Source organism: Falco cherrug, chromosome 14, assembly GCF_023634085.1.
Source record: "Falco cherrug isolate bFalChe1 chromosome 14, bFalChe1.pri, whole genome shotgun sequence".
In the NCBI taxonomy this organism is placed as follows: Eukaryota; Metazoa; Chordata; class Aves; order Falconiformes; family Falconidae; genus Falco; species Falco cherrug.
Genome location: NC_073710.1, coordinates 6,605,693 through 6,631,591, shown reverse-complemented (window position 1 = coordinate 6,631,591; position 25,899 = coordinate 6,605,693). Strand labels below are relative to the sequence as shown.

The window sequence follows — 25,899 nt, the reverse complement described above, 5'->3', positions numbered from 1 at the left end:
CCCTTTTAATGACTTTAGCCTAATTTCCAAAACATTCATATAATTGTCTTTCATATGTTTAACATTGCTTCTACCCATACATCAAATCATAGAAGGATTTCAGTTAGAAGGGACATCTGAAGATCATAAAGTCCAACCACCTGCTCAAATCAAGGCACACAAAGCATCCTATATATGTATGTGTGTGTGTGTGTGTGTGGTTTTGTTTTTGGGTTTTTTTGGTCCAGGTTCCAGTTATGTTTAACTTCAGTTAAGATGTCCCAATTTACATTTTACTGCACATTTGATCTTTTGTACAAGTAACTACTATTCCCTTGGCAGGAAGTTATTGTTATTATTTAATCACATGGAAAACTGTGGCAGAGAATTTGAATGCATCTCTGTTTATCCATCTGGGAATCATCATGAAGATCTGAAGTTCTTAGGTGAGGTGACCTCATTAAAATATAAATTATCATACCATATTTCTACCTCATATATTAGGCAGGGTACTAGCTGAGGAAATCAATTCACTTAATTTAGTATCTTGGAACAAATGAATCAGAAAATTTATTTTCAGAATTTGAGATATGCATTTCCAAGTACAAAACTCAGGTGTTTTCTTATTGTATTTGTATTTTAATATCTTGGTCAAGGAATACTCTGCTGCAAAATAACCTAAATCCTTATTAAAAGAAAGAGCAGCATATTATTTTTAGTCTTCAAACCACCAGAACTGTTGCTAAAAAAGAGAAAATAGAATCCCAAAACCCAAGAAACAAAAAACTTTATAAAAAGAATTCATACCTATAAAGCTCTTATTTGCCAGGAGTTCACATATGCATCCCAGCAAGCCCACTCACATGAAGCATGCCAGAGACCTTACTGGGAATTCCTAACATAATGACCTTGTACCTGCTGAATACTTGGAAATGGCCAACATAGCTCACGATAGCCAAGTAGCCTGACAGAATAACCTCTCACTACCGCAAGTGAAGAAACAGGCTTGTCAACACAGTTGTGTTGAATTTAATGCACTATAATTCACATACTGGAATCATATTTTTAAAGATATTCATTTGTATATCAGTAAAGAAAAAAGGACATGAATTCAACTACTAAGGATCAATCTGCAGTCAATAGTTATATTGTTAGCAGCCAGGGACATGAGAGGGCAGAGGCATGAGGAGATGCATGTAGAGGAAGAATCCTCACACTCACACACTGATGGTTAGTGCACTGGAGGGCAGGCACACTGCAAAGGGATTGCTTGGGTACCCTACAGGGTACCACAGGTCTTCTCAGATCCCAGCTCTCGCACCCACACTGGGCCCTGTCCAACCGCAGGGCCACAGCAATGGAGAAGGTGCCAGGGCTGCCAGAGGTAACACCCTTCTCACTCTACTAACTGTGGTGAGCAGGGACACCCCCATCTTCAGGATAAGAGCAGGCTTATGAAAATACACAAAATTATTTTCTCAGAAAAAGCCGCATGTCCATTAAAGTTTGGAAAATGTTCATTAACTAGCATGGAAGTAATATATTACATTTAAAATCAAATATATGCTCAATTGTCCCTTGCAGATGAAATTTCAATGCCAACAAAACCCCTCTACATTCAAGTACAGAGCCAGAAATTTACTGCATCCTCCATCCAAAAGTGTAATATTCCCTACACTGTTTATATAAATTGACCTCAGTTTTCCCTGTGGTAAAAGAAGCTGCAGCAAGAAAGAAAGAGAGAAAGTTAGAAGGTTTGAGGAATAGAGAAAACTGCCATCTAAGGTGGCACAGAATGCAAAAAATATGGTTTTTTTTTAAGGCCAGGTGATAGCATTGCCTTTGGCAAGAGGAGACAGGAGGAGTCACAGAATGGTCAGGGTTGCAAGGGACCTCTGGAGATATCTAGTCCAAGCCCCTGCTAAAGGAGATTCTCCTAGAGCAGGTTGCACAGAGTCGCATCCATGTGGGTTTCGAGCGTCTCCAGAGAAGGAGACTCCACAACCTCTCTGGGCAGCCTGTTCCAGTGCTCCATCATGCTCAAAGTAATTTTTCCTCATATTCAGAAGGAAATTCCTGTGTTGCAGTTTGTGCCCGTTGCCCCTCGCCCTGTCGCTGGGCACTACTGAAAGGAGCCTGTCCTGTCCTCTTGACACTCGCCCTCAAGGTATTTGAAGGCATTGCTAAGATCCCCTCTCAGTCTTCCCCAGGCTAAAGAGCCCCAGCTCTCTCAGCCTTTCCTCACACTGGAGATGATGCTCCAAGAAGAACAAGGAGTGTGACTAATTCAGCAAGTAGAAAGAGTTATATTTTTCACTTTCACCTCAGCAATACTTGACAGCAGTTAACTTCTTCATTTCCCAAGTCTCAAAACGGGTAAGAACAGCAGGCAAGCACATAGATTACTCACATTCTGAATAGCAACAAATTAATCAGTTACACCATCAACAACAATAAACCAGTCATCTATACTGAAGTTAAATATTCCATTGGAGCAAATATATAGCCCTAACAGCTGGTAAGTTATACTGCTAGCACCTTTAGGAAGAAAACATTGCATTGCCTGTTTATTTTTTAGCTGATTTTTAAGTCTTCATCAATATGTTTGGTTTTTTTTTAATGGGAAGATAAGTGATTATACAAAGCTTACTTTGTTTCAGAATACCATTCTATCTCTACATAGCTATGGGGCCACCATGTAGTTTCCTCTGCTGCTAGAAATTATCTATAAGCATTTATGCAGTATTCCACTTTATCCACCCACTTCCATGCTTCCAAAATCTACTGAGTAATCTTTCAGGTTAAGCATATGAAAACTTTACTCAGTATGGTTGAAAACGTGAATAAAAATGGGTGATTGTCCATTGGTATAAATACTTGATCTACTTCAATAGGATTGCTTAGTGTGCTTCACATGTTAGTAATATTTTTCTCACACAGACAAAAGTATAAGCCATAAATGTTCTGGTGTTTAGTTTGGTAGCCTAAACAATTGCTTCCTCCATTGAAAAATCTTGTAAAAACTCACTAAACAAGCCGAATTAAACATAAGATACCAGGAAATACTGGTGGCTAATGAGTTACATACTTTTCTGAGGAGAGAGCAAGCTGAAGTGTGCTGTATTCCAAGAGTAAAGTAGCAAACAGCTTTGTCCTGATAGCCACATGAGGTTCACTGAGATCAGCGTCAACATTTGCAATAACTGTGTACCCTTTATTGTTTGATGTGATGGCATCTTTTAAAGTCTACTTTTCAGGCAATTTAATAGCCATACTCAATTCAGAGTGAGCTTTATGCCTGATACCGCATGAAACTAAAACAGTTGCTTCAGTCAGAAATATTTGGGGCCGATTTGTTTAGTTTTAGAAGAAGCAAAGTTAGAGCTCTCTATAGAGAAGAAAAATTAAAATTTCATATATAGAACAAATGTGAGATGCTTGTGGAGTGAGCTAACTTCTTATTTTTCAACTTATTTTTCTGAACTATATTTTTCTCAAACGAGATTGTAAAGAAATGTGCTAGTGACATTTTATAAATATTGTACACACATTTCTACCAAAGCTTTAATGTATACCAAATCTTTTGTTAACGGTAACAGGTATTAAAGAACGGAAAAGCTTTCTAACCTGCAATCATCTGTGTTGGATGCTCTTTTGAATTATACACTAGACTGGGACTCAGGAGATGCGAGTCCACTTCTGCAAGGCAATTCCAGCAAGTTGTATTATCACACAGGACTTCCCCCTCCCACATCTCTGGAAATTGCTGGAATCCAGAAAGGTTGAAAACCCATTTTTGCAGTTTTATTAACTAACACTTTGGTTTTCTTATTTCAGTGCTATAAATAAATACATGAGCAACTAGTGGCAACTAGATACTCATAGCATACTCCTTATGTCCCTTACCAATGTTAAAGATCACAGGCTAAGGCTTTTACTTTCACTGCATTCTACAAAGCCTTGGAAATATTGTGGTGTAGTACAAACAGTGCTATATTCCAGATTTCACAGTAGCATATATGTACTAGTGACCTACACTGTCAAACAGCGTATCAAGAAAAAGGGATTTAGCATCAGGACTTCTGTATTCCACTGAGCTTCACAAGGAGTCTGTTTACATTCATAACTACATTGCGGAACCAGGTGCTGCAGCCACTGAGACGTGACTCTTCTCTTGCTTACATCTGATTGACACCAGTATGAACAAAAAGGGAATAGGAACCCTAGATTCCCTTCTCAGTTCTGTGACTTGAGTCACAGCTGAATTTGGGCAAACTGCTTAACCAATGCTTATTAGCAAAGTCCCTTACTTTGCTAAGGAGATAAAATGATATCTGTCTGCTTTATGGGAACCAGTGTTGTCCAATACCTACATTTATAGAATATTTTGAGAGTCCTAAACAAATGGTGCTATTGAAATAAAAAGCAGTATCACCCCCTTTTGACCTGAGCAGCAAGCCAACACGTAGGGCACTCTCTTTCCATTAGGAGAAATTGATAATAAAGCCAGCTTCTTCTCTGACACAAGCAAAATCCTGTTTCCCTGAACATAAGAGGAATTAAACAGCTGGAGATGGTTTCTTTCCTCTAAATTCTAAGCTTTCTTTTCTCAGCATTTAACTTTAAAAGCTGTGACACTTTTCTCAAGTAAACGCTACCAGTGCTTATGCGGTTCTGGCTGATGCTTTTTTACTGCTTTTTCTTTCTCCTTACAAGCTGTTTTTCTTGCATTGTTCACTCAAACAGTTGTGCTAAAGCAATACTCTATAAAGCCTCTCTGTCTGCAACAGTCTGAGAGGCCTCACGTGTATCTTTGTTTTGGGCAGTGTCACGTGTATGTGGTTTGTTGGAGGCACCCACTATGTCAGCTACCAGGTCAATAAAGGGACTTAATGACTTCTTACTAAATTTCTAAAATAGACAATGATGTCAAAGGCCCCAGTTTCAACCTACAGCAGTATTATCATCCATGCAATCAATGACTAATAATAGCTATACAAAGGCAAATATTTCCTGGCTGTTCTTAAGTCTAATCTTAAAGGTGGCATACAAAGTAAAACAAATTCCTTAAATACCATACAAGTGGCAACCACTCTGTCCAGAAATACATTTTTAGCAATTGTTTTAATTCCCTTCTTCCCCGTCTTGTAGACAGTTTGTATGTTCTGATACTACACTGATGTTCCTGTAAGTTCTCATCCTGAGTTAATACCAGTATGGCAATGACAGCTGAACATAATTTTCGATAGGTACAATTAGTGCAGTATTTTGGATATGGTTATAGCTTAAGCCACTTTTCACCATAACAGCTTTGACAACAGTACTTGCTACTACATTTATACTAGTGTAAATGTGCTTTGACTAGTATGGTTTTACCCTCCACAGGGATAGGTGTCTACAGGTTACATACTTCATTACCTGTACTTTAATTACTTGGCTATCTACAGTTAAAGAAATGAAAATATTATGATATACTGGTACAAATAGCAGCGCAGGTATTTTTGATAATACATTCTGTAGTACTTTTACAAACCAAGTTATTCTTCTTTTTCCTCTTTTTTTTTGCCTTCCCACCAAGTACATTCAATACATATATTTTTTTAAAAAAAGTATGGGTTTGATTTTTGCTTTTGAAGCTCATATGAAACATATTAAACAGTGTCTGCAAGAGATGAACAAACATTTGTCAAAGTGCTCAACAGTCAAAATGAGTACAGCTTATTAGTATTACCTTTAAACTGTTTGATTCTACTTCTGTTTTATTTCACAGTGAAACCTACTACAAATCCTAACTCAGGGGAAAGGAAAAAAAAATAATCAAAGTATCTTGTTTTGTCTTCAGGGGGAAGTTTGCTCCTCTGCAAGAATAAATAGCACAATCAGATTCCTAATGAGACCACAATATTACATGGCATTGCTGTTGGACAGATTTTCAAGTGACTTCTAACTGCGATTTTACGAAGTACAGAAATAGAAAAATATGGAAACGTCCTTAGGTTTTAGATCCCAAAGACACAAGACATCATCCTTTTAAGCAGGTGTGCCTTCCTGGGCAGCTGCTTAAGATTAGTAAATTACAAGCTCAGGATTTTATTCTTAAATATGGCTAAAGAATAAAATCTTTAGTCTGGCAAGTTGGAGTCAAACTGACACAATAAGCACCTGTTGAGAAAGCCCATTATTTGAAGCTGGGAGTTCTAGGTGAAAAGATCACTGTGAATTAATTTTGATTGCTTCACAAAACTCTGCATAACAAATGGTCTCTGACAGGGGTATCAGGGGACTTCCATTTGAAGGGGAGAAAAAAAGATTTTGTTTCTACGAAGGTAACCTAATCTTTGCAGTGACATTAAAACACACCAGTGGCTGCACTTGCTTGAATATCTCCTCTGAAACAGGTTGTATGTGCTTAGGTTACCAGGTATTATGTTTAGGGAGGGGAAAGAGAAACAACTGATATCAAAATCTCATCTAAAAGATGAACTAAAAAGAATATGGTCAGAGACCCATGAATCCTGAATTGTTAAGGCAATTATTTGCTCACAAGTTTATTCACAGCCACATTTCTGCGTGTACCAGATTGCTATACGTGTTGCCAAGCCAGAAAAGGAGAAGAGAATAAATTAAACCAAAGGTTTTGCCGTTGACTAAATAAACCAGCACCTTTCCTGTATGAGTTAACTCTAATAGTAAGTTAAAGTAACACTAAGGATAATCTGAATATCTGGTAAATATTTCTCTCACCTGGTGTACAGGCTATTTAATATGAAGCAGTTTCTGTCCCTCTAAAAAGACGTTTCCATCAGAAATATACAAAAGTGCTACCTGTCTGTCATCCCCTGATTAAATCTAAGGCCAAGCTTACCATCTGTTTGTGCAAATGAAAAGCATAATATTCCACCAACTCTGCATGATCACTTTACTTAAGGGTTTCCTGCAAAACGATTTTCAGTTCATCCAAAGCTTATTTTTAGAACAAAAAGAATCACCAGAAAGCACTATGCTTTTAGCTAATAATCATGATCCGGTTGACTTTATGCTTGATTTGTCAACTCATAGCCGTTAATATTACATTAATTACAACTTCTACGATTCCTTCAAAACTGACTGTAAAAGCTATATACATATGAAGATCGTAAAAAGCTCATATTAACTTCCTTTTTTATGTGTTCTGTTTTTAAGGCAACCTGAATGATATCATCATCAGCGTATTAATTGCACCTACAGAACGTTTGGATGTGTTTAGATTCATATGGGTACCAGAGGCTTTTGTCTATGCCTAGAAAAAACATTGCAGCCATAATAAAGTCAGAATACAGCCATGCGTTCCATTAAATAAAAACAATGGAAAAACTCCAGATAAATCAGATTCTGCACTTCGTTAATTTATGGTATAGGTAGGAATGAGTCTAGTATTAGACCACCAGGCATCTGATCTTTCCAATTTTTGCAGTACATATGTGTTATGCTACAGGGCACATGATGGCCACCTGAACAAAGAAATACTGACACTACTCTATTTCATTCTAAAAACCAGACCGATACACTGCCACAATCCCAGAACAGAAATATTAGAAGACTTCTTCAAGCAGTGATGTTTTGCTGTTGTAAATAAAACTGATAAAATGACCTTTTTGGAGTTGAAAGTAAACTCTGTATTGTCCAAATGTACATCAGCTCCATTTACCTGCACATGCCCTTGACAACACTGCAGTTCTGCAGCCCTCATGTCCAGCCCCTGCCATCCCTGAACCTTCCCAAAGATGGATGCACAAGGGAAGAGCTGACTGCACAAAGACAGTGCCTAGTATAAATCACTTATATTGGACGATCTGAGTCTTTTTTCCACCAACCTTTTATCCTCCCAAGCCTCAGCTATCCCGAATATCTCTTAAAATTATCACATGTATCTCTTCAAGCAATATATTTAGTCTCTTGCTAATTCCATTGTTCGTCTAACAATGCATGAAGCGATGGGTAAAAGTGAAAAAAAAAACCCCAAAGATGTTGTTTCATTTTTTTTTTTCTGGGGTTTGTTTCTTAAGGTAAAAGTCCTTCTAATAATGCCCCTGTGATTCTATTATAGCACATCCGAAAAGCAAAGCACACTAGAAAAGTATGAGCAGAAGGAAATATGTAATATATCCTTCTGCTTTTTTTCTTCATGTCTCCAAAATAAACTATAACTTTCCCATGTTGAAAAGTTCTTCCTTAAGTTAATAAAATCTGTCACTTTCCATAATAGTTGATTTGAAGAAAGTCCACAGGTGCAGTATTCTGTTGTTCACAGCTTGGGAAGTCAAGGCTTATAATAAAAAGCCCTCTGTGTTATGGTCCTCCTTCCCCATCAATTCACATCAAGTATTATTAGAATCATCTGCCACCTCAGTGGTGCTTCCTCTGTGCTCAAACTGCAGAAGCAACAATGACATTTTACTGCTCTGCAGGTGCTGCTGTGTGTGGTCACGAACACAGAAGCGTGGCCTGCTATTGTTCTCCAGCAGCACTTTGATCTCAAACACAAAAAGCCACATAGCTGGCTACCCTATTCATTCTTATGCTGGGTTTATATGGATGAGAGAAAGAAGAGGTGACAAGACATGGGCAATCTATAATATTTATTTCAACAAATGCTTCAAATCTTTTTAAATATCATAAGAACATGGCTCATTAAACTACAACAGCCTTGAAATTGTGTTATAAAACCACAAAACAAAAATCAATACTTCTGCTGGAAAGGAGGTAATGAAATATATCGAGTTGGTTGAAAAGTAGTTTGTATGAATCATAATATTATTATGTGCGCATCACTTCTACTCCCAATACTTAAAGTTAACAAACTAGGGAGTGCTTTCTTTCCCATCACTTAAACAGGTGCTATAAGGTGGTATTTATCAAAGTTATTTTCCAGACTCAATCCTTCTGCCATAAATAATGCTGGGATACAGGAGGCTTAGTAAAGGGAGATCAATTCGATGCATATTTGCTACCTGAGCTTCAGCTGTTCTATTATTTCACAGTCCAATCAATACTGCGCTCCATAAGAGCAAAGGAAAAAGCCACAGCATCACCCTGATGAGTCACTGTAGGTTTATTACTGAACGAGAAGGATGTAACATTTCTGATTTTAGTAAAGACTAGATTTGGTAGCAGCATTTGACCACTATTAAATAGTTTGACTCTCTATTTCAAGTTTTTTTCAATGGCTTGTCCAGATTTTCAACAGTGTTACATAAATGCTTCTGGAATCAACACTTCCTCTGCTGAAAAAAATCCTCTGGAATAGAATTCCCTCTCAGTTATTTTAAACTGGGGTTACTGCTCTTCAAGTGAATCCAGAGAAATCTGGTACTTAAAAGTATTTTAACACTTCAACACAGGCAAGCAATAATGGCATTAAAGAAAGAACATTGAACAGTATGCAATGAAGGAATGGGGAGGAAGAACTCGTGAAGGAGGTCTAAATTATTTGGTTCTCTCACATGTTAATGTAGACTTCTCTCTCAGAAACTGTACTGTAAGTTTGTCTCAAACAAAACCCAGGAAAAATTTACCCCCTCCACCCACAGCCCTTAACATACACATTTGAAAATTTTCTTTCCTAATGTCTTTCACAGAAAAAATCAACCATAAATACCTGAAAACAATAAAGAACAGAAGGAAGAACTATTGAATAGTAACTAAATGAGACTAGCAAAAGGCTCAGAGGCTCAGCAGCTATTACCAGCCACTGTACTCACCCTCCTCAGAAATAAAACCCCACATCTGCCAAAACTGCCCATCCCTGCCAATCCCCTTTTGTAGTGTAATCAGGAGAAGATGGCAAAAACTTCCCATACAGAAATTCATCCATTTAAAAGCATAATCCTATATCTATACATGTCTTTGAAGAAGAAATAAAGAAGAAAACCACATATCAAAAGTCAATTGATGGAGAGAACTACAAGTAATTTTTAAGACTTGTGCAGAGTCTTTAGATTAACTATTTCCACCGAAAAAGAAAATACATAGTATTAAACACAGTCTAAGCTAGGCTCTGGGGAGAGGGGAAACAGAGCATAACCCAAGACCTCTGTACTTCTGACTTGCTGAAGAGAACCAAGATGAAATCAACCCCTGATTTAGGAAAAAGTCACCCAAGAAATTTCCATAGTTGCCACTGCTGTAGCCAATAACTTGTCTGCACATCACTTCTTACACTATGAACATTGACAGGGTAGATTGAGCCATTTTACTGCACTTCAGCTATTCCAAAGTCTCCCACACTGCAGACCTGGCCTAATAGACAGATGTGTATCTGTCCCATCATTTAAATAGGTCTGGTGGCACTGGAAAGACTCAGAATGTCCACTCACCACCAGAGGCCAAAAGCTTAGGTTTACACCGAAGCAGAAAAATCTCACTTCCTACAGCACGTGAACTTCCAACCCCAGCTGGGGGTTGGCTCTGCAGAAACTGAGGGAATGCCATCCTGTAAATGAACATCTCAACTTCCCTTCAGCATGCAGAGTGGAATAGTTTCTCCAATTCCAGCAGAAATCCTTTTCAAATTATGCTTTGATTTTACTACTTAACAGGAGAGGAAGGAAAGGTGCTACAGCTGGTAGCTATTGATATCTAATCTTAAATTTATTTTTACTTTATTGTTTCCTATAAATAGTCTTGTCTTTCACCAGCTCTACTGCTGTTAGAACCTCTTCCAGTAACTGTCAACATTACACAGAGCCTTAACCCCTGAGAAAGAAAGAAAGAAAGGAGGAGGGGGTGGAATACAAGAGACAACCACTAATCTGAGGAGAGAGAAACATACCACATCACCACAGGACTCCCTGCTACTTCAGAGCCTTCTACAGTAACTAACTGTATAGTAATTTCATCTCCTTAAGGTCAAATCCACCCCAAAACTTATTTGGAAATGCAGCAGCCAGGATTTGGCCCTCTACAAAGGGCTAAGCATGTACTGCATACACCTCCCCACAGTCACATCCCATGTCAGCTACAGGTGCCTGACTACATCATGGTTCTATGAGCACATTTCCCCCCCTGCTTGTACACATAAAGACTAATCAAACAACAAACTAATAGCTTCCCTTTAATAAAAATAAAAAAATAAATCATTATTTTGTGGGGCAGAAACTGCTGGCCAGACAGCAGACATCTCAGAGTTGATGTCTAGGATGCCAGCTTGTAACTGTCCACTGTCATGGGCCTTGGGCCATGATTTTAAGTAACTTTGTGTCAACACATTTTAAAAACCTGATTTTAAGGCAGAGTAGCAATTTCTAAAAATCATGATTCTTTGGGATGGTTTAAATTGAGCATTATCTAAACTGAAATAAATAAAGCATTGAACAAGCTTGAAATTTAGGCCAGGTTGCGGGGGTGGGGGTGGAAATTGCTGCCCATGTTCTTCCATTTCTCCTGTTCTTATTGTTGTTACCGTTTTCAAAATCTAATTTTCAGATAAAAAGAAAGCCCTTCAAGATAAGTAGTAGATAAAAGTCAGGACTTCAGGCTTTAGCTGACAGTTGCTTCAGACTCCTGATGAGATGAAACTCACTCTATTCTGTTTCTCCGCAAGACAGTTAGGGCAAGAACATCTAAACATAAGCTTAACTTGCCAACTTGTATCACACATGGCCAGTGCTTCAAAACCCAGATTTACCCTTTCAAAAGCAAAGATTGTCACTGCCATATATTATAAAGAGCAAATAGTTCCAAGAGAGAAAAATATCTCAGAGGATCCAAAAATATTTCCTGTCTTTATCATCATTCCCAATACTCAACAGTAGAGCAGACAATGGACATACCCATAGCTGCATTTCAACATATGGTTGCACTACTGTGCTTGTTGCTCATGATTTTATATAGCACATAGAGCAATATACTCTCTGGGAGAAAACAAAGAGCATCAGGAGATATCACAGAGACTAGCACCAAAAAACAACAGCTGCAGAGGACTCCAGTTTGCACACCTTATTTCAATGCACTCTCTACTACACCACACTGACACAAGACATTTCACATTTTCCTACCTCACACACTACCCTCAAACTAACCAGTAAATCACTAAGGCAACACGTCTGACCCTAAACTGTCATACTGTGTATCACCCAGCATTCTTCTTCTGATTAAATATGACCTTTACAATTCCACATACTTTGTTTTACCATTCTTTTCATATATGGGGAATATATAAAGCGAACTTACTACTTGAGGTCCAGGCTGAAAGTTATCTGTGGTAAGTGTCACTGAAATTGGAAATCAGCTACAAACACTTGTCTGCAAGGCAGTAAATGCAATTACTGTTCCCTTGTGCTCTGCCTGAGAAAGGGACCATCTTGTCTACATGGAAAATTTTAAAAGATTGTGGCTACATCCAATAGTTCATCAAGAATTAGTATCTCCTGAGACCTTTTGCAGAAACTGATGATTTTTTACCAATACAGTAAAAACATAGGCATGTATAACATAGCATTAGCTTTTAAACCTTATCTGGCAAGTGCCAAATGTTATACTGAGGTACCAGCAGAGCAATTCCAGGTGTTCTGGTAGGTGCTGAAATTCAAAATAGCTGTTCTGTATTGGATATTTTATAACCATTTATATTCCAAAACAGTAGCCATGTATGGTATAGACACACTGTAAAAGACCAATCTGAACAGCTTCCTATCTAAATATCCAAAATAAACAACAATTAAAAGGTAAGGGAACTATCGTCAGTATAGTTTTACAAAACACATCAAAAGATTAGAGCAACTTGCCTGAGGTCACATGTGACCAGAGCTAGGGATAAAACTTACATTTCCTAAATTAGCCCCTCACACTTCAACCACAAGCAAAACCTTTACATATGACTCCAAGGTTCCAAACCTTAAAAGGTAATTCCATTCAACAGCACTAACAATAAAGGAATATGCATGCATCAAGCTAGTGCATGCAACAGTAGACAGAAGGTGAAAACTACAACAAAATCATATGTTCAAACAGCACCGATGCAGGAATTAAATTTCAGCATTGCTGTCAACTTTTCATTTTCACTAATGGCTTTTAAGAAAGCTGGACATTTTTACTCAGCCTTTTTTACCTTTTGCCTCCATTTGACAAATATTGATTCATTTCCTCCAAGTTTAAGTGCATTGGATGCTATTGTGACTGGTTTGTTTGCTTTTTTGTTTGTGCCTCAACATTATTGAGGATGCCAGCATGAATGCATACAGCTTTAGAAGAAAATTGGTTTAATAACTTCTTCAAATCCAGGAGAGAGCACAGGAGCCCAGTCTACTTTTTTGTACAGGTCAAGCAAGAAAAGTGACTCTAGGCGACTATCTAACGTCAGTAAGGAGACTGCTGAAGTAATAGCCTTGGTGTTTTAAGCTGTCACTGCTATGCTCTGTCACAACAGGACAACTTACGGAGTGTTCTCCCTCCACTTCAGTGCAAAGTTAGACATACTATTCTAAAAATGCCTTCAGTGGCGTTTTAAGCTAAGTCCATTTGGAAGACAGTTGGCCCTTTAGGAGGCTTGGTTTGGAAGGTAACATCTCATTAAATTCTGGCTCAAACGAGCTGTAGTTTTATGAATTCTTTTCTGTCTGACTCAATATATAGGCTCAACCTCTTTTTGTAAGATGATCTCCTTAAGCTTTGCAAACCTGCCTGGTATACTTTGGACACTTCCCTGTCTTAAGGCCTTATTCACCAAATAAGAAATTACTGTGTCTTTGAAGTGATATGAATAAAGAGTGCTTCTGTGATCTATTCCACCCATTCAAATATGGAGGGGGAAATCTCAGTGGACAGAAACAGACTGAAAGGGAAAGACAGTAACACCTTAAACTGCCACCGACACCATTACAGAAATTGTCTGTGCAGCACTCATTCTTCCATGTTAGAAGACAAAGCAAGTTGAGCCAGCTCAAGCAGAGTTAAATTAGTTTACATGTATCAGCACCAGAGGTCTATGCTGGTATTAAGGAACGCCCACAACTGAGCTAACTAGTGATCTAACCATCACAAACAGCCTCGTTCTCAGCAGCTCTGACACAAGTTGCCAAGAGGACTCAGTATTCAGCCTAGACAAGGAGACACATAAACCTTTGAAATCTGCTCTGTCTCCTTATATATAATTTGCTAATCTCTGGATTAGCAAAAAAAAAGATAGGAGTTCATATGAACGCACATTTAGCACTGAACATGATTATCCTCTTATTTATTGTACATACGAAACAAATGTTAGCTTCTCTGTATTAACTGACATTTTAAAATCCCAATGAAAGGAAAGCAATTGAGAATTATTCACCGCTAAAGGAAACTCATTTTCAAAACAGGCACTGCTTTGAAAAAAATCTTAACATTATTCATCTGGTTAGTCTCACTGGCTCCACTTTGAAAGTATTTTTCATGGAAAAGATGGCAAAAAGAAAGTAAGTAGTATCACAGATTTAACCCCACTGGTTAATGTGCCAGACCACTCCATTTTTTTCTTTCAATATTCAATTCTAAATAGTGCTCGTGTTGCACCACCTGATACCAGGTGCTGCAGGGCTTCTGCTACACCCACCTGACATTGTGATGCTGCATTTTTAAGACCTTTAAATAATGAAAATAGACCTTTGCACTTCAGCACTGCCCTGGTCAAGAGAGCTGTCTGTACAGATGATGTGAATGTCTGCTAACATGGAGAGACTTCTTACTTTTGAAATGAAATGACACCAGAAGTTTCAGGGCTGATCATTCCAGTGAGGACCTTCCTTATTAGCACTAGTGGCAAAGTCTAACATGGGCACAGACATGCTTTTGGTCCCCATCTAACCTGCATTTAAACTGCTTTCTGAAAGTGACAGTGACTTCTGAAAGTTAAGAAAAGCCCGCAATAAATAACTAACTGCTATAAAAAGGAAGATGACGTCACTTCTTTATTCTACAACTCTCCAGGAGCTCTCACAGGTATACCATATGATCAGACAGCTGCATACAAGACGCTGGCCCCACTCTCCACGCAGAGCATTGTGGAGAATGTCTTCAATCCTTGAGTGTCTGTTATTCATCAGCTCCCTCAGCGCTAGATGGACTTGAGCACTAAAGAAAATGTCTTTCCTGCTCTCTTGTTCCCACTCTACTGCTCCTCTTCTCATACCGAGAGATTTTGCCTCTTAAGAAATTCAGACCACGGACTCAAAAATATGTGTAGCAAAGAAAAACACAAGATAAAATGGAAACCAAAGAAAGAGACTCATAGTAGGACAAAACTATTATATAATTTGAGCCAGCAAATTAAGTTTAGTCACTGCCATCCTTATACCTGACTTACCTGTAAAATACTCCAGCCATCGCATGTGGTTCTGGGCCTCCCAGTATCCCACGTCCCTGGAACAAGGAGATCTTCCCAAGGAGGATTCATCATGCACTTGCCACCTTCCAGGCATCTGCTCGGCCACTGCCAGTAGTGACGGACTGGCTCAGGGTAGCCATTCTGATATTAACTATAACCTGGGTGTAAAAACCAGAAATATCAAATCAGGAAACTGAACATAAATGTAGCTGTCAGTAACTCTGTTCTCAGTTGAAGTTTCATACTTTCCATTTATTCTTGTCCTTTCAATCCTCTACTCATCCTTAACTTCTTGTCTAGATTGGTGTATATATACAAGAGACCATATTGTATGTGAAATCTTTAAGTCCTTATATTTCAGCTCAGCAGTTAAGAGACATATTGCTTCCGGCTTGTATAAATAACTGTACCTACTTACTTGCAAAACATTATTTTAACCTCTGTCAACTCATATTCATGAGAGAAGGAAACCAAATAGGAAAATGTTATTTCGACTAAAAACAAAAAAAAATCAGAGACAAAACTAGAGAAGTTCTGAAGACTGACTGGCAGGAGAAGCAAAAAAAGAACTGTCACGCTACAAAATCACACCTTCTGCTGCCAAGTAAAACTGGTCTCCTGCAAAGATGCAACCAGGTAGCTTGAGACTTCAGGACTCTCAAAAGCAAGAATTACGCCCCAAACAGAAGGTCAAACCAAGCAGCAACTGTTGCATTTTCATGGTCAGTAAATGTTCTTTCCAAAGCAGTGTTAGAGATATTTGTTGATGGCTGCAGCAGGGAAGGCTTGCAACCTCTCCCTAAGTCTCAAACCACAGCCCAGCCTAGGAAGAAACACCAAAATTCACCTGACTTCTCCCTGAGAAAAGGGCTTGGGATTTGGCCGTCAGCCGCACGCGAAACACCCGCAACCTGCTGCTCCCCTTTCCTCCTCACCCCTGCCTCGACAACAGAGGAACCTTATTCCTCCCCATCCGCTGCGCTGCCCTGACTCTCCCTCCACTCTGCTGGGGTGGGTCCTTTTGATAAGCCCCACACGCCCTTTTCATTCCGCCTGCCCCGCTAACATCTTTCCAATTTGCCCCGTGAAAGCCAAGCGCCCACCCGTCGGGCTGCCCCGCGGCCAGGCGGCCCGTTCGGCCCCGGCTCGGCCTGGTTCCTCGCCTCCCTGCGGAGCTCGGGGACACCCGGGGTTCGCGGCCGCCAAACTCCCCGCGGCAGCGCCGGCCTCACCCACTGCCCGAGCCGGGAAGTTTCGCGCGCTGTTAGCCCAGTTTTTTTACAAATCACGTCTGTTTCTGAGTGAAGAAAACTACTCGGGCCGACTAACTGAACGAGCTGAACGACTGCTGGCGCTTGGAAGAAGAAAAAAAAAAAAAAACAAACCACCACACAACAACAAAAAAAAACCACACCACCCCCCTGCTTTATTTTAATGGATAATAAAATTGTGATGGGCGAGGAGGAGAGCAGGGGAAGAAAACTTGGATGCTAATGAGAAAAACGCGGCCGCGCAAACAAAACTGTAAAGGAAAAAAAAAAAAAACAAAACACAAACCAAAACTATTCTTGAATAAGGATGAATTCAGTGTCTGTGAATAGGAAATCCTGCGCCGGGTAATTGCGGCGAGGTAGCGCGGCGCCCAGCTGCGAGGCGACGCGGGCACCTTTGTGCGCTCGCCAGCAGCCAGCTCTGGGGAGAGGTGACTTCCCCCGGTCCCCACGGCCCGGCGTCAAGTAACGGGAAATTTAACATTCCGTATTTCCAGTGCCAACTGTCGTCGTCCCCGTGTACCCCCCGCCTCCCCGCCCTTCCCCGGCAGCTCGCAGCCGGCCCTGGGGCGCTCCGCCTGACCGGGCGGGGAGCGCGGAGCCAATGCTGACCGCGCACCCCACGGGGCACGGCCTCAGCACCCTCGGGGGGCGCCCCGGCTTCCGCGGCGCCGGCAGGAGGAAAGAGGACGAAAAGCCGCTCCGCAGCGCGGGGACGGCAGCGCAGGCACCCTCCGCCGCACCGGGGGGCACGGGAAGGTTCCCTCCCCCCAGCACCCACCTTGGCAGACGGCAGCGAGGGAAGCACGAAGCGCAGCGGCAGCAACACCGCCGCGGGGCAGGGCAGCGCGCCGGCTCGTGAGGGGAACCCGCGCCCAGCTGCGCGCAGTCGCCGCCATCAGGCGGGGGCGGCCGGGGGGAAAGGGTGTCCCGGGGAGCCTCGCCCGCCGCAGCCGCCATCCCCCGGGCCGGCTCCCCGCGGCTGCGGGGAAACTCTCCCCAAAGGCTGGGGGAGAGCCAGGTCCGCCGCCCTCCGCGGCGGGCACCTCACCTCGGGCGAGGAAACGCGGCCCCCTCAGTGGGGCGGGAAAGCGACCTCAGCCGCCCCCAGCGCTCGCGCCTAACGGTCGCTGGGGCGCGCGAGCCGCCCCCGCCTGGCCCCGCGCCCAGGGGTGCGCTCGCGGGGCGCGCGGCGGGCAGCGCCCGAGGGGACGGGGCACCCGGCGGCGGGGCGGGGTGGGCGCTAAGGCGCTGGAAAGAAGACGGCTGACTTTTTGGTTTTTTGCTGAAAAACGCCAAGTGCATACGTTACCCAGCGGCAGGCAGGGAGCCGGGTGCCCGGGGCGGCTGGCCGGTACGGGGCCCGACTGCCCCGGCCGGTGCCCTGTGCCCGGTACCCGGCGGGGCGGAGGGCGCTCGGCACCCCGAGGCCTGCCTTTAACGTGAGTCGAGACTCCGAGGGCTGCAGTTAAAACCATTAATGAAACTCAATCCGCGTGAAGGAAGCCCTCCCAGAGCGCTGGGGTCCGCTAACCCTTCCTTGCTTTTCTGTTGCACAAATCTACACTCAGTTTAAAAGGAGAATTAGTTAGTATTTCATTGATAAAATCATCAAAATCCGTTTAATTTACCTTTTTCTGAGACCAAAAGGTGACTTGAAATTCTTAAATATTCACATTGACAAGCCAGCTCGCTCTAGTATACAACTTACATGTTAACAAAAATGCATATCATGTACCAGATGAATCATCACATTCGAACAGGAAAAAGTTCTAAAGACATGAAGTCCAAGAGGTATTCAGACTACAGCGTTAATACTTTACTAAGGTTTCAGAATCATATGAAGGGTAAAAATCCTCAAGAAAAGTATTTCTCACCCCAGCTTTGCAGTGTTGCATCCTCTATGATGCCCAAATTACAACTCAAGCTACTAGGGGGAAGAGCAAAGTGATTACTTCTTGTTTCAAAAGGCAAGCAACTCCCCCCACGCTGATATTGAAGAAAATCCCATAACACAAAATACCCGAATTTTGGAACTGTAAAATATATTTCTTTTCACATGAACATAAAATTGATTATTCCTATTGGGCTTTTTGAAGCAGCCAAATGGATTTATATTTCATAAATAATAATGTGAGGAGATAAAACTCTACTGGGTGAAAACATTGGGCTGAATTCTGTTTCCCCAAACTCCCATTGAGGTTAATGATCATTGCAGGTGCGTAAGGGAAGCCAAATCATGTGCAAGGCCAAAGCAATTGTTTTTTTGTTGGTTTGTTGTTTTTTGTTTGTTTTTTTTTTTACAGTCAAGTTATAAACCCCATATAATATATGGAGGCTTGCAAGTGGACGTCTTAACACAGATATAGCAGCGTAAGCATGCCACAAACATACAATCTCATAGAATAAAATTAATATCAAATATAAAGCATTTGAATCAAATCAAGCCTTAAATGTGATAAATTATTTCCGTCAAAGGAAACTTACCTAGGCTTAATAAGGTCTTTGCTAGCAGCATTTTCTTTTTATAAAGAAATTAAAAATGCCAAAATATCTACAATTTTATGAGGAGAAGGAGTTGAATAGTTAAGGAGGAATTTCCCACTATTAGGGGGTATGAAAAATATACTAGCAATTAATATGCAATACATATATGTATACCCATACTTACAAATATAAACACACACATACAACCTGGACAGTTCATGTTAACCAAGGGAAAGGCTAAATAATACAAAGTGATTACTAAATACAGGTACACTTTAAAAACACAGAGACAGCGAATTTTATCTGTTGCAAAAATGTATTTGATTACTCGAGTAAAATTACAGTATCTCTGCTGTTAGTAAGTATTAAATGTTAAAGAAACTGGACCTCTTTTCCTTTCAACTTTCCGAGAAAGTGCATGTAACAGTCCAAGGTTCCCCCTGCCCCGCCCCCCCCAGTACCTAATACAAAATAAACAAACACTATACTTGTTCCCTTGGTCAAGGAGTAGGGCTTGGCCTTGTAAGGAACATATGTACATTTTAATGAAAGTGATGTCTTATTGTATATACAGGAGCATCTACAGTTGTCCACGGAAGTTGTTCAAGATGCCATACTTAGCAGCATTGTGAAAGTCCAGCACATTTTCTATAATGATATACCTACAAGGCAAAATGTTACGTCTCAGTTTCAACTACCAAAACAACACTTCAGTATCTTCTCTAATAATCCGCGTGCTTATTACTGTACAGAAATGTATTAACATTTAAGACGACTCAAGTAAAAAGCACAATACAAATAACAGTTTAAAACGAAAAATGTTAAACCTACAAAAATTAAAGCAGTTTTAATTTTATAATAAAAATCAAAAACTGAGCTGTGTAAAGGACCCACACCGTTCAGTCTATATTCTCTCAGTCCTCTTCTTAATTCTGTTTGGAAAAATTAAACAATGTGTTTGCTGATAAAATTTCCAGCAGGATCAAAGTGTACATTTATATACAGATTTTTATTAGAGATCTAATGCATCACTGAGGCATCGCATCAATACCAGAGTTCGTGTTAAACTGGATATAGAAAATAAGTTAATGCCAGAACAAGATCACCTAGCAGAACAGACTCGCAACTGCCATAAATGTTACAGCAAGTTTACAGCACTCTAGTCGATTAGTATTTAGTTCAAAATACAGGAGACCAAAGTTAATGCTTGCATTTGTTTGCAAAGCAAGGTTATATCACTAATAAATAAGCTCTCTTAGAACTCTAGAAGTAGAACATGGTACAAAAGAAAGTCTTTGTAATGTTGTAGCCTGCAGCTCGAAAAAAACAACCCTAGGTTGTACTATTTGCAGGAATGTTATTTACGGAGTTTTTTCTAATTTGTTACAATTTCTTTGTTGTCTTCCACGAAACGTGTAAAACGGAAGTTTGTCCCATTTTCATTGCTTGCCATTTTCTCCAGACCAGCTAGAGGTGCATTGGGTTCTGAATTCTGGAGCTTCTCCAGGCTTCCTGTCAAGCCACTGATGGGAGAGCTGCCACCATTGCCCAGGCCCCCCGGCGCCGGAGGGATGCCGCCATTCTGGATGACGGAGATTTCGTTGGTCTTCATGGCCAAGCCATTGGAGAGTGCTGCTGCGTACTGGTTCCAGAAGCTGGAGGGGTCTCCATTCCCCGACCGCACAGCCAAATCCTTCTGAAACATTTCCGGAAACTTTGCAGGATTGCCTCCTAGAAATGTCATGGGGCCGTCTACGGAAAGTCGTCTGCCTCGTCTTGCAGGAGTACTGTTCCACATGTGAGTGCCCATGTGAACCTGGAAAGAAAGAATGGAAGAAACAAACAAACAAAAAATAAAGGTCGACAGGGATTTCAAACTTATTCCGATCACAGAGAAGGCAGCAGTCCATGAACATGTCCAGTCTTGTTACGTAATGAACGGCACTAAAGGTAGTGGATGCAGGGCTCCATTTCCCATCTGGAATAATAAATAAACTTCTTCTGGATTAGCCCATCACCATTACCCAGAATACCCTGTTTTCCTGCTGAACACTGCATTGCTTGTTACTCTTTTTTTATTACATGTATTTAGTTTATAATGACTTCACGTTATTCTGTCAATTGCAGATAGCTGCTTTCAGGGCTAGAATTGCTATGTCCACTTTCATTGCAATGGTAAGTATTGTATTTGACACCCTTTACCCTATAAACGTCCTTTTCAGACAGGCAGAAAGTATCCTTTACTGATTGCTCATCGGAGAGCCTTGCGTATAGACAGAATGGCCTGAAAGTAATTATTCATCTCACATTACTGGCAGCAACCTCTAGAGAAATACTCTGTCAACAGAAAAATGTACACAGTAAAGTGCTCAACTGGTGTTCTAAAACTTAAGTATATTTGCTTTTTCAAACACATATCAGTAGGAAATGTTAGTTACATAATCAATTAAAGTAATGCCCATTAGTTCCAGAATTATGTTAATAGTTTTTTTAAACACTCATCATCTTACATGATAGTTATGAAAAACAGCACATTCAAGAGCCTTTCACCTCTTGAAGAGGTGTGTGAGTTACGAAACACATTGCTCTGTTAATTAATACTCCTTACCATCATTTGGCTGTTCCGTTTCACACTCTACATAGACAGTCTTTGCTGGTACATGAATTGTAATTAAGCATCAAAAGCGGCTCACGCTTCGGACCGGCTGCCAATCTGAGCACTCAACAAGAGGCCACCCGGGCCTACCAGAGCTGACTAAACACACCATTTGTCACACCACAAACACCCAAAGGCACCACTGCTGGCAACATTAACAGACATAAAGAATTAAAAAAATAAAAAAGCAACAAGGAGAAAATGAAACCTAAAAAGAGCAAGAGGAGAAAGTACCTTCAGATTGCCTTTTGTTGTGAATGCTCTTCCGCATATAGTGCAGGCAAAAGGTTTCTCACCAGTGTGTGTCCTTTCGTGGATCTGCAGAGCACTGGAGGAAGAAAATGTTTTCCCACACGTGTTGCAGTAGTGCTGTTTGGGGGTTCTTCTGGGGAGAGCAGGGAGCAGGACCGGGGACGTGGCAGAGGAGGACAGCGGTCCTGAAGCAACTAGACCAGAGGGTACTTCTTTGCTATCCTGAGGAGAGCTGTGCATGAAGCCGTTAACCTCAGTCTTTATAAGTGATGACAGCGAATTAGCAGGCATAACCGAAGAGTTCTGATTAGGGCCGATACTGGAATTGGGCTCAAAAAGTTGTGATGGTAGATCTCGCATCTGATGTGTCAACATATGCTGCTTCAAATTACCCTTTGTGGAAAAGCCACGATTGCAAACTGTGCAAATAAATGGTCTCTCTTTGGTATGACTTCTGTAATGAATGTCCAAGGCACTCTGACAAGCAAATGTTTTGCCACAAATGTCACATGCGGTGTTTTTAAATTTACCTCTATCTCTGAAAGGAAAGAGCATGCTCAGAGACTCTTCTTTAATCATTTTATCAGTGCTACTAGATGTCAAGTCCAAAGCACCACTGTTAGCAGGGGTTGGAGACAAACCGTTGGCAAACTCACTTGGTAAAGCTCTTACTGGTTTCTCTTCGATACTTGGTGACTTGTGGTAATCGTTAGTGCTGTTGGATGGGGACAAGGCCTGCATAGAAGAGGTAGACTCTGAGACAGCAGGGCTTCCAGCACTTTGGCTTTCCATATCACCACCAACCGAGGATGAATCGTTAGTCAAAATGTCCCCTTCTACTGACCCATTTTCGACGGATTTCAAGCTTGCCTGAAGTTGTTCAGCAAGTCCTGCATTGATCATCTTCATCTGATTTTCCAAAGCAGCAATACTTGACATTTCCAGGGGCAGAGGGGAAGAAGACAAGCTGTCTTGTGATGCATCCGCAGATTTAGGTGTATCTGGCACACTGCTGTCAGGACAGTCTTCCATGTTCTCATCTGAGAAGTTGTCTATATCATCAAAATTCTTATCATCAAAAGAGCCTGTATCTGATTCCATTGACTCAGGATAGTTTTCTGTCACTGGGGTGTTGGGGATCTGCCCTCCCATATGCATTCGGATGTGCTGCTGTAGCACAACAGCATTGGTGAATTTTTTCTGGCAGATCGGGCACGAATGTTGTACTCTCAGCGGGGGCATGGCACGATGGACGCTGTAATGAGTCTTTAAGTTGCCTTTAGTAGTGAAAGCACGGCCACAGATTTTACACTTAAACGGCCTCTCACCGGTATGTGTGCGATAATGCATTTTCAGTGCACTCTGGCAACTGAGAACTCGGTGGCAAATGATACACTCGTTAGGATCAGTTGCCTTTTTGTCAATGTTTTCTACCAGCTGTTGCAATTTTGATGTTTCAGATGCTGGCGTTGAATCCAATAGCCCTCCAAATGGAAACTTTGCCTTAAATTGCTCTGACATTAGAGGCATCAGTGGATTTGTAAATGTGGTGACACCACTGGAGCCCGAGTCTGCTGCCGGTGAGCTCACAGAGCTGCTCATGTTAGTGATAGCGCTTGTGTTTTGAGGGTTTTCTTCCATTTTGCCATTTGAGGTAGGCAAAGCACCAGCCTCTACCTCATCAGAAAGTCCGTTGGAAATTTTTGATGTGGGATCAGCTGTTCCCGAGTCACTCTTGACAGAGCAGGGAGGGCTAGCGGAAGGATGGCTAATGGGAATCGGCTGAGGCTCCTCAGTTTTGATGAATGGGGTCAAGCTTGGAATCGTTGGTGGGAGTGGCAGGCCAACAGAAGTCGTCAGGGTGGAGAGGACTGGCTTGCTGTCCAGCCAGCTCGTGACAGGTTTCTCTGGCGGTATAGACATCCCATAAGGAATACCCGTGCTCGTAGGAATATTGTCCAAATGCTCCGGCACCGGGTATGGATTCATCTGAATATGAGGGTATTTTTCTTTATGACGCTGAAAGTGGACTTTTAAGTTTCCCTTTGTGGAGAATCTGTTTCCACAGATGTTGCATTTAAATGGCCTCTCGCCAGTGTGAGAACGTAAATGAATCTGCAAGGCACTGTCACTCCCAAACACTTTAGCACAGAACCTGCATTTATGCTTAAAGAATGCCTCATCTGAATTACTTTTTGCTTCAAAAGCAGTTACATTTGGTGGCTTGCTTTTTCTTTGCTGTGCCAAGGCAGTCAAGGAGTTTAAATCCTCTGCAGGTGTTCCAATATTGGACAAGGGACTGGAGAAAACAGAGTTACTAGGGGTGGGCTGAGGTAGAAGTGGATTAGATGCAGGACTCAATAAACTGCTTATTGCAAAAGCTGGTGAAGATGATGCTGATACTGGTGGGTTGTTGAGCTGTGAGCCACCAATACTTGAAGCCACTTTTTCTGAGGACGGTGTTGTAACTGCTGCTGCCAATATGTTAATATTTGGAGAAGAGCCACTACTGGATGGAATTAGAGTGTTGCCAGGGTTGCTCTGAGGTAGCTGTATAGGGGGTAGCTGTTTCACACCACTGATGCTGGCAGATTGACTAGCAAGACTTTGTGCTAATCCAGCTGCTGCAGCCAGCTGCTGGGATAAATGGGAACTTAATGTGGACAAGGGGTTGGCAGACGTTCGTAAAGTACCTTGAGAAGGGCTCGAAGATGTTGGCATGTCTGTATTTTGGGAAGCCAACAATAATATTTGGTGACGAATTTGTTCAATCAGTTGCAACTGATGGATCTGCTGCTGCTGTAACGCCAACAGTTGCTCCATCAGGGCAGGTACAGCAAGCTTACTGTTCGATGCACCGTTACATCTCGCTTCCTGTGAGAACTGTGCTACTGCCACTTTAGTACTCTGAAGGTTTTCAATTATTACATTACTATTTATCACTGAAAAGTTGCCTAATGTTGTCAAATCCCCTATGTGAGGTAGAGAGGTTGTTACAGCTGAGGTACCCATTGTGGAGCTGTTACTGCTTGTAATACTATTGTTGACGCTCTTGGAACTGCTACTGCTATTGTTAATGCTGGAAGCCTCCACATCCATGGATTCTTCCCTGTCAAGTTTGTTATGCTCTGAAAGGTCACTGCAGTCTACTTGATCTGTGTTATTAACTGTGTCATTCATCTGTTCATCAGGATTATCAGAAGGGGAACTAGGAGGGAAGGTTTCAGAAGGAGAAGCTGGATTTTCATTCACAATTAAAACTAATTGATTTTTAGTACAATTCTTCTTGTGTTGCAGGAGATCTGATAATTCAAAGAACTCAGCACAGCACCTGCCACAGACATGGGCATCCTTGTTCTTAGTGGTTCGATTTGCTTGACCCTTTTCTGTGTCTCCTAAAACATCAAAAGATGATGGATTAGGAACCAACCAGTAATACAAAAAAATTCTGCAGGACATTTTATTTAGAAGTACTGGTTTTGTGTACCGCTCTAAAATAGACTAAGATCGTATGTGAAACTAGATCAATATTTTACTTCACAAAAATAAGTCAAAAGCAACATTTAAAACTGTACAAGGGAGTTTTATCAATCCCTGTGCCTTTGATGACCATTTGCTTCAGATAATCCATCAAAATATAAAATACTATGAACTGAAGGCATTGGAGCATAATGAAATTCCATAGCAAAGTATTGATTTCCAATAATTCATACTGCTTATTGTCTAGTTGTCCACTGAGTGCAAATCAGCCATTTGAAGGACTCATTAGACTCTCACGTTCCTGTCAACCTTGTTCATTTTCAACTGATTCAAAGATATCTGTGACAGTTGCCCCATCACTAAACTAATTTGTAGTCATGCGAGGTCCCAATCAGTTGTTGACAAGAAAATAAAAAACTATGTATTACCAAGCCACGGAC

General features: G+C 41.2%; 1 protein-coding gene and 1 long non-coding RNA gene across 6 annotated transcripts in view; both read right to left on the bottom strand.

The window, feature by feature from the left end:
- Window positions 1-17,647, bottom strand: part of LOC114017382 (uncharacterized) — a 229,114-nt gene extending 211,467 nt beyond the window's left edge. The window contains exons 1-2 of the long non-coding RNA XR_008735068.1: window positions 17,366-17,647; window positions 15,293-15,471 (exon numbers count right to left, since the gene is read on the bottom strand). This is a non-coding gene — a long non-coding RNA (uncharacterized LOC114017382). The remainder of the gene's footprint in view (window positions 1-15,292; window positions 15,472-17,365) is intronic.
- A 540-nt stretch (window positions 17,648-18,187) lies between these two features.
- The window catches only part of SALL1 (spalt like transcription factor 1), a 24,153-nt gene continuing 16,441 nt past the window's right edge, over window positions 18,188-25,899 (bottom strand). For all 5 annotated transcript variants that reach the window (XM_027813162.2, XM_055726693.1, XM_005444600.4 and 2 more), the window contains 2 exons: window positions 21,962-25,374; window positions 18,188-20,887 (listed from right to left, as the gene is read on the bottom strand). In XM_027813162.2, coding sequence (XP_027668963.1) covers window positions 20,447-20,887; window positions 21,962-25,374 — 3,854 coding nt within the window. In that variant the 3' untranslated portion in view covers window positions 18,188-20,446. The remainder of the gene's footprint in view (window positions 20,888-21,961; window positions 25,375-25,899) is intronic.